This window comes from Pyrus communis, chromosome 11 (genome assembly GCF_963583255.1).
Source record: "Pyrus communis chromosome 11, drPyrComm1.1, whole genome shotgun sequence".
In the NCBI taxonomy this organism is placed as follows: Eukaryota; Viridiplantae; Streptophyta; class Magnoliopsida; order Rosales; family Rosaceae; genus Pyrus; species Pyrus communis.
Window position 1 is genome coordinate 20,593,694 of NC_084813.1, and position 12,862 is coordinate 20,606,555.

Genomic DNA, 12,862 nt, shown 5'->3' on the forward strand with positions numbered 1-12,862 from the left:
TCTTGGAAAAGTCTATATGTATATATATAGTGGCCTCTCTTCTCACAGAAAAATGCTCATACTGGACCATAACCTATCTGTGAGTCGAGCTCTTAATATTCTGTAAGAGAAGAGAAGGTTCACTGGATTGCTGCGATGGCTTCAAGTGCGGGTGTTGCTGCAGGTATGATTCACTTTCTGGTTTGTAATGTGCATATATCTGGATTAGTCCTTTTGTGTTTGTAGTTCATGTTTTGGTCTTGGTGACTGGTTGCTAGATAAATCTTACATGTTATAGTTGGGACCTGGAACTGTTTTGTCTTCCAATGAAGAATCTTGTCTAACTATATAATATCTGCCTTATGAATCATAACACAAATTTATTTGTTATCCAGTCTAAGGGTAAAATCAAAGGAAAATATTCTGGTATGATTTATTTTTCTACTTAAATATTAATTTTCCACACAACGGAAATATATAAGTTATGCAATCATTAGTGACAACCAGGTATATATGTATAAGGCTCATCGCAAATATATAATGTCCTAATATACATAGATCATATATGTTAGTAATAAGTCAACTAAAGTTAAATTGAGACTTCCTCCAAATGAAGATAACAATCGCTAAACCAAACGCTAATTGGTTCTTGAGGTTGTCTTACTATATGTACTAATCAAGATATTACCTTTGAATATTGTTTCCTTATAATCAAATTTTTGTTATATTTGCTAGACTAAGGTTTAAATTCGTGTCCCGCTGTTGACAATCTCTCTTGATGTGGGCGATATGTAAAAACAAAAACAATGACTAAAACCCTGTCTATAAATCTTCAAAAATACTTATATAGTAAGCCCTAATCCTGAAATGGAGTAGCCTTCCTCTCCCTAACTTTTTGTCACCAAATAAAGAAAAATTCTGGATACTATGTATCAAATTGTCTAACAATAAGAAATTGCTGAAGCAGTTAACATGCATGTTACTGATGGATTATTTAAAAAAAAAAATGGCAATCTCTAAAATTATATAATATTAATGAGAGTAGACTTCAAAGATGGTGTGCCAGTAGGCCCCTACAAATATCTTCAAGATCCATTTTTGCCTGCTAAGCATTGGTTCAATACCACCACACTAAACAAGCTGAGAAAGAGAGCAAATCGAGCAAATCAAAACCTAAAATGGGTGTTTTTGTGAAGATAATCGACGCCGTACTCTTCGTAATGTTCGCCATAGTGGCGGTGAACGCGGTGCTAATAGACGTGCAGTTGTGTCTACCTCAGAGCCTCTTCCCAAGCTCGCTGGTGGAGCTCAAGAACTGGTATGTCAGGGAGTTCGACGATTATCTTGGTGAAGAGAAGCCTCATTTCTTCGTTGGTCTCGTTTGGGTTGAGCTCCTACTGCAGTGGCCCCTTCTCGTTGCCAACTTGTATGGGATTTTGGCAGCTAAGCCTTGGTACAGAACCACTTGCTTGCTCTATGGCGCCTCTTTCTTCACCACCATGGTATAATCCTTCTCTGTCATTTCTAACAAGCTCCAATGTTAGATTAAAATTTAATTTTTGAGAATTCAGTTAGCTACTTTATTATGATTATACACGCAGTTACGTATTCTGTATATAGAATGATGTACCTGGCTACTGATCAAAATTAAAATCTATTCTAACATCAATTAAAGTTCGATAAAAATAAAATCACCTTCTTCAAAAACAATCTTATTTTTTTCCTTATTTAATTTAAATTTTGTAAACATACTGATTCTTCACCTGGGTGCTGATTATTTGCTTCTTCAAACTAGTCCAAATAATACATATAAACAAACCATGTTGAAACCTCCAAGATTTTGATAATTTAAAGTCGATTAAGTATATCATATTTACACGGCAACCTCACAATTTAAATGGATTTGTCAATATGATTAATGTGTTTTAATTGCCTGTTTCTACACTGTTCAATTTCTTGTTAAGATTTAGTTAGACTGGTTTTGATGGAGGTGTTAAGTACAAAGTGATTTTTCAGTGTAGTTCTCACACTCAAAAAGTTTCTCATGAATATGAGACGTTAGTTAATTAAGTGTGACCGTGTGAGAGTCACAAAGACACTGTTTTTGGAACTTCTCCTAGAATTAGAACCAAGGCAATTCTGAAAATTAGGTTTTTTTTTTTTTTTCCACATGTATGGAGCGATGTTTATAAAAGATTCCTTCGTTTCTTTCAACTTGTTGCATATTCTCTGCCTTGGTGAAAATTGCAGGGCGCTATTTTACCAGAGCTGTTATGGTCCAGCAAGGCATCTAATACAATGTTGATGTTGTACTACCCTGCTGTGGGCTTTGCCGTCCTGGCCATACTGCGCGGGTTGCTCCCTCCGTCTAACGCCAGTACTTCGACCAGTGACAAAAGAACAACAAAAAGCACCGGCCAACCAAAGTATCAGAAAGTAACTTAGAACTCAGATTCTTTATCAAAATTTACGTCTTTTAGTTGTTCACTTCTGTTACATCTATGTACCTTAAATTCTAATGTATTGATGAGAAAGAATTGTTATGAACTAATGGCATGTCAATCATGCTGTTGATGTTTATTTGGGAATTTTTTGGTGGCCGTAAGTTAAAATGCATACCCCTCAGGGAAGAAGAAACAAACAAAGTCACGAAAAGCATGCAAATGAGGGCTTCTTAGGAAATAATCCCCCGTCCTAGGACTAGTCTCACCAAAACTCATTTAACTTTAGAGTTTGATTTGATCGATTTGATGCATATGAGTGATAAACTTTATAGGTCCAGCATAGTCAACCATTAATATCACCGATATTGTCTCAACTTAACTACCTATTGCTAAGTGTTGAATATTATCACAAAAGGTTTCAGTGATGTTAGAAGTGAAAACTCCATATAGTAATCGTATATTATTTTGTCATATGACCATTATGAGATTCTGTCCTCCAACAATGAGTTGGTATGATCAACGATGCAGAATTTAAACCTCATGCACTCACTTGCTCATCACAAGTTGCCTAGAATACCCTAATTAGTCAGCTAAATTGTGATAATTGTTTTAAGTGTCCTCACCATTCTGCGTGGGCTGCTGCCACCCTCCGCCACCACTATTTCAGCCATAGTAAACAAAGGATAAGAAAATTAACTAGAACTCAAATCTTTTATTTCATCATTTCTTTTTGCTGTTCTTTTACAAGAAGTGAGAACCTGATTTTTAATTTTTTATATGAACTCCTTTATGTGAAAGAGTTGATAAAAGAAGACAATGTTATGGGCTGCAATGTTTTGGACTCCTCACTGCACTATTGGAAGGTCCACTTGGATAAGAAATTGAGATTCCAGTTTCGGTTCAAGAATTTCTATTTCGAATTTGAAATCCCAAAATTTTAATATTCTGAAAAGCTTGGATGTAAATTGGAATGTATTTAGGAATTTAGAAAATTCTGATTTTTTTATCTGATTTTCTCCAATAAAGTACCGTATTTCGAATACATTTTTTACAAAGAGTATACCTAAGTTCTAATAAAAAAAAGTACAAGTCAAATAGGCATAATCTGAAAATTCCAAAACAAGCCATTAACGCATCTTTCTGTACTTTTTTTTCTTTTAAAACACAAAACAAAAAAAAGATTATCATGTTTGACATGTACTAAAAAATGAGCAAGAATTTGTATAACTCAAGCGGTTAAAAATATTTATGCATGCATGCACTCGATTGCTTAAGGTTTGGTTTTCCTTTTTTTCATCATCGCTTGTATAAAAAGAAAGAAAGGGAATTATAAAGTTAGAAGGGTTATGAATAATTATTACACATAGGTTAGTCAGTCATGAAATCTTTTATTTAGAGGAAGAAAAAAAATGAAAATATGCAGATACGGGGCATCGATCGGCTTGCTCTTCCGTCTGAGCTATATCCCCCTCAGTCTTTAGATTTTCCTCACAATAAAACAAATCACTACGAAAAATACGATTGAGCGCGTGTCGGTGCAACAAACATAATTATTAAGAAATTACACGTCGTTAGGATCAGGAAGAAACGAATGAATCTGTAATTCTGTTACTCCAAAAGTAAAATGGGTGCTTTGGCGAAGCTTGTGGACGCCACACTGTTCGTCTTCTTCGTCGTGATCGCGGTGGCAGCACCGTTAATCGACGCGCAGATATGTCTGCCCGAGAGCCTCTTCCCGGACGCATTGATTGATCTCAAGAACTGGTACGCGCACAGCTATGGCGATTATCTGATGACCCAGAAGCCTTATTTCGTCGTTGGGATCATTTGGTTCGAGCTTCTCTTTCAATGGCCTCTCGCGCTTGCCAACTTGTACGGAATATTGGCCGCCAAGTCTTGGTTCCACACCACCTGCTTGATCTATGGCGTTTCGGTCTTCACTTCCATGGTAAAGTTTTCGTTTTATTGTTCTTTAATAATATCATAACTTGATTGCCAATTTGTTGTTGTTATTGATTCTAGCTAGAACTAGGGTTTTTTTTTCTTGTAAAAAAAAAAAACACAATTTGGGTTTTTTTAGATTCCCTTCTCTTGTTTTCCATTGGTAATGTTATAGTACTTTCGGTTTTTATACAAGCGATATGAGGGGAGAATCGAGGACATGGTCTGCTCTTAACCTGTTGCTCTACAAGTCCCTAACATTATAGTTTGTTTTTTAAATGATCTTTTAGAAAAGAAAAAAAAGGTTCCACATGAGTAACCTTTAGTTATAGTTAAGGATTTAAGACAGAATGATTGTGATATCAAATAAGGTTGGATGTATGAGTCATGTTGATTTTCTTTGGGAAGTTTAAAGTGGTCGATCAAATTTCATGGCAGGCCCACTAAAATGAAGAAAGGAGAAAGTAATCAAGTGAAAGATGTTGAGGAAGTGGGTGCTTAAAAAAAATTAGCTAGCTAGCTAAATAGACTTCTGAAAACTATTTTACTTATGTTATCTATTCTTAGCATCGGTTAAACCTATAACTCTAAACCAAAGTGGTATAAAATCCTGACATCGCACTCTGTTGATTCAACTAGTAGATTATCGAATTTGGTTGTAAAGTTGGGAATTCCTCATAAATCTGCAGCATACATGCATATTACCACATTTTATTTTGTAACCCTCGTTTTAGGCATGCATTGAATTAGAAACGATACACACCATTGAAGGTGAAAGTAGTGTCTTAGGCTCACATGTTGAATTTTAGTCATTCCAGTTAATTCGGTAAAAACTCACCTAATTATATCTAATGGTGATTGGCGATGAGAATTATAACTGGATGATGGGGAGGGTGTTTCTTCTTCCTGTTTCTGCACCATTTAATTACAATTTACAAAGTCTAGTGATCACATTGAATTCTATCTCATGTTGGATTGTATATCTTTCGTTTTCTTCAACTTTTTTTTTTTTTTTTTTCTTAAGATGTCTTCCTTTTCTGAAAACTTCAGGTTACTATATTATCAGAACTGCTTCAGTCCGGCAAGGCTTCAGATGACCTCCTATATACGTATTTCCCTTTTCTAGGCTTAGGCATTTTGGCCACAGTACGAGGGCTGCTGCCGCCATCCAACACAACTACTTCGAGGATTGGCAAGAGACCTACATTGGGTAGGAAAAAGAAGGCTTGACGTACAACTGAACTTGCAGACACATTGTGCAATTTATCATTATTTTGATAGTTCATATATGTCAATTATGTGTCCATGTTCTCAATTTATCAATAAACTCTTGTTATGAATGATTGAAAGTTGTTGCTAATTGGATTTATCAATAAACTCTTAGTAACATATCAGAATTTGAAGGAAAGGAAAGACAAACATAAGTTACTACAGTATTTATTTTCCACGGATGTCGATTTACGTATCTCTCATCTCATGCTAAGTTCCTAATCACATCCAGATTGAATTGATCCTCCGTATACCAATTGTCACGGAGGATTTTCTTTCGAAAAGGCCACAATCTGAAAATCAACAGAAGAATACTTTTATCTAAAAGAGTATGTTATTCAATTATTCATTCATGTAAACATTGTAAAGGAACCTTACAAGAGGATAGAAGTGTGGGCCTCAAAAAAAACCTTGTCGGGAATTTCACCCAATCGAAGGAAAATATGTACCACACACTAAAATATGAAACATTATCATCTATCGTCCTAACAAAATATTGAAAATTGCGTCAGCAGGTTCTTCCAAGCAAACCAAATCATGAGACATAGACAGAGAAAACCGAACCAATATTCTATGAGTAACCCCATTGCCAATCTATGGGCCAACTCAATTATCAGCAGTAAACACAAGAGATCCACCGTCAAGAACACTATCTGCAGTGCCATGTCCAGTGCTAGATAGCAAGAGATCCGTTGAGTATTTTCCATCAGATGAAGCGTCAACAATTTTATCACGATTATTGGCAGACCTAAGTTGCTCCGGCTGAATATGCTGTTTTGATGTTACGGTAGAGTCTGCATGAGCCGGAATCCACTTCAACCAATTGTCCCGTAGCCGTATCTTGTAACCCTGCACTTCCACACTGGTCGAGCCCAACAACAACGAATCAAGGATAAACGGTATGTCGGTGCACATATTCTTGAGTCTCTTAAATTCAGCGATAGTGGATATCGAAACCCATCCCTGGTCATCCATAATCGAAATCAGGTAACGATCCTTCTTTAGATTTTTATCACTGAAATAATACTCTATTTGCCTAACGATATTACTTCTCAAAACCATTAAATCTTGTGGCAGTAATGGAGCCCATGGATTAACCGTAAGGCCTTGGTCAATCATGATCACGGGATTAGGAGGAACATAGTAAAACGGAGGAAACTGAGCACACTGCAGTTGCGGATTGACCGGTGTAGGACATGATGTACGGTGATAAAACATAGGAGGAGGAATATAGTGTTGTTGGTGGTAGGGCAAGGGTGGAGGAAAAAGAGGTGAACGATTAGGGTTTTGTTTATCACGGCTGCTTGTTTTTCCTGGAAAGAATGCTTTCGCATCGGCAGAGAGCTTCGTGGCGGAGTGGGATTTCATAGGGTTGAGGGTCTTGACGTCGCGTATCGGCATCACCAGTTCTGCTGTGGGATTTGACAGGAAGTTTCAACTTCTACTTCGCGGACATAAACAAGGTTGAGAAGCGGGTGGTTTTATAATCCCTCTCTTTTTCCTTTTTGTATTATGAAAATCGAAAGCGGAGTTCTTATTAAATAAGGATTCCCAATTGCTTTATATTTCTTTTAATTAGTTTTATTCTTTTTTTTTTTCATTTTAAATTTTGAGTTCGTTTTAATTTGCTCACTCCCTCACTCAAGATAATCATTATTTTCGATCCAGATTTGCGTCACATGTTAAAAAATGTAAGTATAGTTAGTCTATACTATTTAATTATTTATTATGTAAAAGAAAAACAATTAAACTAATTAAGCAAAAAACCTTAGCACCATTTATTCTCTCTAATCCTCATCAAACAATTGATTAGCATTAATACACCCTTTCCCGTCCTACCAATTCGGCTACGACATATCAAAATAAAAAGTAAAAACTGTAGTACAGGAAAATCGAAAGAAGAATTAACCAAAGAAATGTTAATTTGGTTGATATACAGTCTTTCTTGCAGGCAACTTCCGGATCGTATGATTAATATGGGGAACCTGATTCACTTAAAAGAATTCATACACACCCTTTCTTGGAGGCGTATGATAATTAAAGGCTTTTCTTTTAGGAGTTGTTGCTACTTCTACGCCTGAAAAGTGGGATGTGAAAGGGGGTATTAGTGTCGATCAACTATTTATGACGAGATATTATAGAGAGAATAGATGGTAAATTTTTTTCTTCATTAATTTAGTTTTTTCTTTTCCATAAAAAAATATTAAGAATATAGACTAATCATGGTTAGTTCTTTATACACGTGGCACAAATATGGAAGAAAGTAATAGTTATCTTGATTTAGAGGGTAAACCTAACAGTGAGGGTGGTAAACCTAAGAGTTAGGGGTTACCACCTAAGAGTTAGGGGGTGAGAAAAGACGAACTCTTTATTTGTTTTTTTTTTTTCTCGTAATTTGTAGTTTAACAAGTTTCCCCAGCTAGTTTGGAATGTAATTTATTCCTAGGTATAAAAAGAAATCGTATTCCTGCCACTTAGTACTACGATGGTGGTATTTCTCTTCACTTGGAAGTGAAAGATTTTAGGTTCGAATCTCGTGGATGGCGAATTTGATACCAAATTAGGCTTTTCATTGTGTGATTTGGCCGAATTTCCCATTCTTTTAGTGTAAAATATCGATGTACTAAAAAAAAAAAAAAAAAAAAGAAATCCTATTCCTGCCTAACTTTGGGTGCTTTCTGGAATGTAATTTATTCCTAGGTATATAAAGAAATTCTATTCCTGCATAACTTTGGGTGCTTTCTTTTGAAATAGCTAAGAAAACGAACTTTTTATTTACAATAACTTTTAATTTTTCGTTAAAATAAGGAAATTTGATGTGAGTATTTACTTTTCTGAGTTCGAAATTACCGGACCTGACTTCTCTACCCTTCCAGATCCTATACACTTCCATCTCATCCTATTTGTGCGATCACGGTTAAGACACGTCAACATTTTATATCACTATTGTTTTTCGTCTTATTATCTTTATAAAAAAAATCAACATAAAATGTTAACGTGGCTTAACCGTGACCGCACAAAATATGAGGAGATGAGAGTGTATGAGAACTGAGAGGGCAGAAAAGCCAGTCCGAAATCACCCTTCTTTAGTATAATTGTGTCGAAAGACAATCAATCCATCAATCTTACTTTTCTTGCAAGCCAAGGTAACTGAAATCTACATCCAACTTGGGGATGCAAAGAATAGGAATATGGTCTTGTTGCCTTGTCGGTAAGAAAAAAAACAAATAAAACGACTTGGCGTCTGAATATGTTCCAAAAATATTAGGAAACGACACATCGTTCAGATCAGGAAATTTGACCACACAAACAAAGCCAAAGTTTCACGGAGCAAACCAGAGAGATCCATTGAAGGAAAGCAAAGCTGTCCACCCTGAAAATTCCAAATGGGTGCTCTGTTGAAACTCGTAGACGCCACTCTCTTCGTATTCTTCGTCGTGATTGCGGTGGCTGCGCCGTTTATCGACGGGCAGACATGTCTGCCGCAGAGCTTCTTCCCGGAGGTGTTGGTGGAGCTCAAGAGCTGGTACGCGCGCACCTATGGAGATTATCTGGTGAGCCAGAAGCCTCATTTCTTTGTTGGGATCGTTTGGGTTGAGCTGCTCTTCCAATGGCCTCTGGCGGTTGCCAACTTGTACGGAATTCTGGCCGCCAAGTCTTGGTTGAACACCACCTGTTTGATCTATGGCGCTTCGGTATTTACCTCCATGGTAACGTTTTCGTCTTTCTTTTCTTTTAATAACATTATAAATTATAGAAAATTGGTGATTTGTTTGGTTTTAGATCTTGGGTTTTGCTGTATCTCTTTTTTTTTTTTTTTTTTTTATAGTTTTCAATTGTTTAATTATATATTTTCTTGTTAATTATCTTCCAAGTTTGTAACTTTTATAGGATTTAACATCGGTTAATTGTGGTATCCAATCCGAGGGTGGTTTAATAAGTCAAAGATGTTAAAATGTACAAGATAGAAAATGAAGCGAAACTTGTTTGAATAATGTTATGTAACTTAAAGATTACAAATTGCATGAAGAATTAGCCAGATAAGAGAGTTCCGAAAACTATTAGCATCGATCAAATTCTAACATATTTACTCTACTGATGGATTTCGCTTCCTCATTTTAAGCATAAATTGGATTGGAAACGAAACACCATTGTAGGCGAAGCAATGTCTTAAGGTCACGTGGTTAGTGTTAAACTGTTTATCATTACCCATAAACACTCTCATAATTATTACGTAATGGTGGTGAGAATTCTAATTGGGTTATTGGAGGTGGAGTTTTTCTGGATTCGGCAGCACATACATAGTCTGTCATGTTGAACTATTCCATATTGGATTGTCAACCACCCGTCTTCAACTTTTTTCTTTCTTAACAGATTTTGGTTTTGTCAAAATTTCAGGTTACAATACTATCAGAGCTTGTTCAGTCCGGCAAGGCTTCTGATAAGCTGTTATATGTGTACTCCCCTTTTTTGGGATTAGGTGTTTTGGCCATGTTGCGGGGGCTGCTGCCGCAATCCAGCACGACTACTTCAAGGATTGGCAAGAGACCTACATTGGGTAGGAAAAAGAAGGCCTGAAAGACAACTGCCTGACTTAGATTTTGCGAGTTATTGTTATTGTGAGAGTTTCATGTTTGTCCCCTTTCAGTTGCTGGTTATGCAACAAATTGGAAGATTTTAGCAATGTAACAAATGAAATCCTTCTTATGCAAGATTGGAAGATTTTAGCAATTGGATTCACTATTAACGTTTTAGCTATTCTCCAGTTCTGTATACTTTGTATTTCAATATTTTGCTGAATTTCTCCCTTCTTCTCTTGTTAATTACTTAGAAAAAAAAGATGGAAGTTCCTCACAAATTGCTGTGTTTTAGCTTTTTCTTTGGGTCTGAATCTCTTCTCTTCCTATATTTTCGAAAAGAGAGAATATAATTTCTGACCAATCTAACCGTTAGATGGTGAATGCATTAAGTAAATGCATGTACCGTAGCCAAGTCCTTATAGCTTCTCTACCCCTCGCACATTTATTTCTACGAGTTGTAAGTTGCTGTGTACTTTGGGAGAAATCTGGTTTCTGTAGCAGATGTACAGTGCCATTAAAAAATTAGTTGATTGTTGTTGTAACTTGTACCCTATCTATATACAGATCATATAAATCTTATCTCAGATTTCTTTCGAATAAGATAAAGTTGACATTGATTGCTCCTCATCTCTTTGCTTATTTCCTTCTAAACTACACCAACCAAAGGTTGAAGAGTTCACCATAAAAAAGGTTGAAGAGTTTCAAAGAAAAAGCTATCTACCCTCAAAAACCAAAATGGGTGCTTTGTTGAAGCTTGTAGATGCCACACTCATCGTCTTCTTCATCGTAATTGCGGTGGCAGCGCCCTTGCTCGACTCGCAGATAATTCTGCCTCGGTGCCTCTTCCCAGACTGGCTGGTTGAACTCCAGAGCTGGTTATACGTGCGCATCTTAGGCCATTATCTTGTGACCGAGAAACCTCATTTCTTTGTTGGCCTCGTTTGGCTGCAGCTACTCCTTCAGTGGCCTCTTGCGCAGGCCAACTTGTACGGAATTTTGGCCGCCAAGTCTTGGTTCAACACCACCTGCTTGATCTATGGAGTTTCTTTCTTCGGCTCCATCGTAAAGTTTTCTTCCTTGTGTCTTTATTCACGTTATAATTTATAGCCAATTTGATTGTTTTGTTTGATTTTACAACTTGTGTTTGCTACATCTCTTTTCTTTTTCACGTTTTCATTTGGCTTGCTTAGATCTTGCTATTAGACTGTACAATTACAAAGTTCGTGACAGAAATCAATCCGCTTACAGAATTCTTAAAACATGATATTTGAACATATGTTTGTTATCTTTCGATCAAATTCTACCAAGCTCGAATATAACGTGTTACTGTGATGATGCATTGGCATCCCGATCTATGCATGCATTCGATGTGAAACGAAACGCCACTGCAGTCACCAGATAAGCAATTGCATCGTAATTGGGTTATATGAGATTGAGAGGTGGAGTTCTTCTGGTTTTGCACTAATGAAAGTCCGTAATATTGAACTTCTATTTCATATCGGATTGTCAAGTGTCAATGTCAACCCCTTTCTTCAACCTTACTTTCTTATAACAGATTCTGGTTTTGTGAAAATTTCAGATTACTGAATTATCGGAGCTGGTTCAGTCCGGCAAGGCTTCTGATATGCTGGTATATTTTTACTTCCCTTTTCTGGGGTTAGCTGTTTTGGCCATTCTGCGGGGGCTTCTGCCACCATCCTGCAAGACTCCTTCAACCATTGGCAAGAGACCGACATTGGGTAGGAAAAAGAAGGCTTGATATACAAAACTGATCCAGATTTTGTAGTCATTGTGAGAGTGATCAATATCATTGAAACTTTTATGATGATTGATCGGAAGATTTTGGCAATTGATGTCATTTACAGTATATGAAACCAGAGAGTTACATGGAAATCTTTCGTTCATGTTATGAACTTAGGATTGTGATTATCTTAATCACAAATTAAGAGTCAAGTTAGTTGTAATTGAGGGTTTTACATGTTATTTGTTAGAAGTGCCAGCTGGCAGTAGTCACTCTTCGTGTATAAGAGCACTTGCTCTTTGGTTTGTAATGAGATCAGAATTTGTTTTCAGGAGCTCTGCTCTGCTCTCTCTCTCTCTCTCTCTCTCTCCCTCTCTCTCTCTCTTCCTTCCCTCTTCCTCTCTAGCCTCTGTGTTACTTGCAGGTTGATTAAGGGCTTACAGATTTGGATCTTATCAGTTCAAGATGATTTGGTTTCGGTTTGTATTTGACTACTCTGCTAAATTTCTCCTTTCATTTCTTACCTAAACAAAAGATGGAAGTTCACTATATGTTCAATTTCTCCTTCCGTTTCTTTACCTAAATTGACCTACTATTTGTTGGAATGATGTCATAATCTCACATCCGGCACTAGTAAAATTAAACTGGTCATCCATGCCGGCGCCCAATCGAAGACATCAGTGACGCCTTTCCGGCCAAAAACGTCAATTACATCATTTTGAGATGTTTGTTCAAAGGCGGAACAATTAAACGTTTCCCAAAGAAAGAAAGCAAAACAACTAATGAAGGCATCACGATACTTCATTCTCTCCTCTCTCTCGCTTCGTCTCCCAACCCCCATCCCTCTCCTCTCTCTCTCTCGCTCCTCCCCCTCTCATCATCTCATGTCAAAATTTTCTCATAATAAA

At 36.8% G+C, this 12,862-nt stretch overlaps 5 protein-coding genes across 5 annotated transcripts; 4 read left to right on the forward strand and 1 right to left on the reverse strand.

The window, feature by feature from the left end:
• Positions 1-1,119: 1,119 nt before the first annotated feature.
• On the forward strand, positions 1,120-2,424 carry LOC137709176 (uncharacterized). Its single transcript, XM_068448287.1, has 2 exons — positions 1,120-1,481; positions 2,230-2,424. The coding sequence occupies exons 1-2, from the start codon at positions 1,158-1,160 to the stop codon at positions 2,422-2,424; spliced, it is 519 nt and encodes a 172-aa protein (XP_068304388.1). The 5' UTR covers positions 1,120-1,157.
• Positions 2,425-3,955: 1,531 nt separating this feature from the next.
• On the forward strand, positions 3,956-5,683 carry LOC137749332 (uncharacterized). The gene is made up of 2 exons (XM_068489429.1): positions 3,956-4,371; positions 5,415-5,683. The coding sequence occupies exons 1-2, from the start codon at positions 4,048-4,050 to the stop codon at positions 5,592-5,594; spliced, it is 504 nt and encodes a 167-aa protein (XP_068345530.1). The 5' UTR covers positions 3,956-4,047; the 3' UTR covers positions 5,595-5,683.
• A 556-nt stretch (positions 5,684-6,239) lies between these two features.
• Positions 6,240-7,034, reverse strand: LOC137709177 (la-related protein 1A-like). Its single transcript, XM_068448288.1, has one exon. It carries the CDS (start codon positions 7,032-7,034, stop codon positions 6,240-6,242), a length of 795 nt encoding a protein of 264 aa, XP_068304389.1.
• A 1,911-nt stretch (positions 7,035-8,945) lies between these two features.
• On the forward strand, positions 8,946-10,373 carry LOC137708708 (uncharacterized). Its single transcript, XM_068447841.1, has 2 exons — positions 8,946-9,343; positions 10,032-10,373. The coding sequence occupies exons 1-2, from the start codon at positions 9,020-9,022 to the stop codon at positions 10,209-10,211; spliced, it is 504 nt and encodes a 167-aa protein (XP_068303942.1). The 5' UTR covers positions 8,946-9,019; the 3' UTR covers positions 10,212-10,373.
• Positions 10,374-10,825: 452 nt separating this feature from the next.
• LOC137749509 (uncharacterized) lies at positions 10,826-12,299 on the forward strand. The gene is made up of 2 exons (XM_068489608.1): positions 10,826-11,275; positions 11,793-12,299. Exons 1-2 carry the CDS (start codon positions 10,949-10,951, stop codon positions 11,970-11,972), a joined length of 507 nt encoding a protein of 168 aa, XP_068345709.1. The 5' UTR covers positions 10,826-10,948; the 3' UTR covers positions 11,973-12,299.
• Positions 12,300-12,862: the final 563 nt, after the last annotated feature.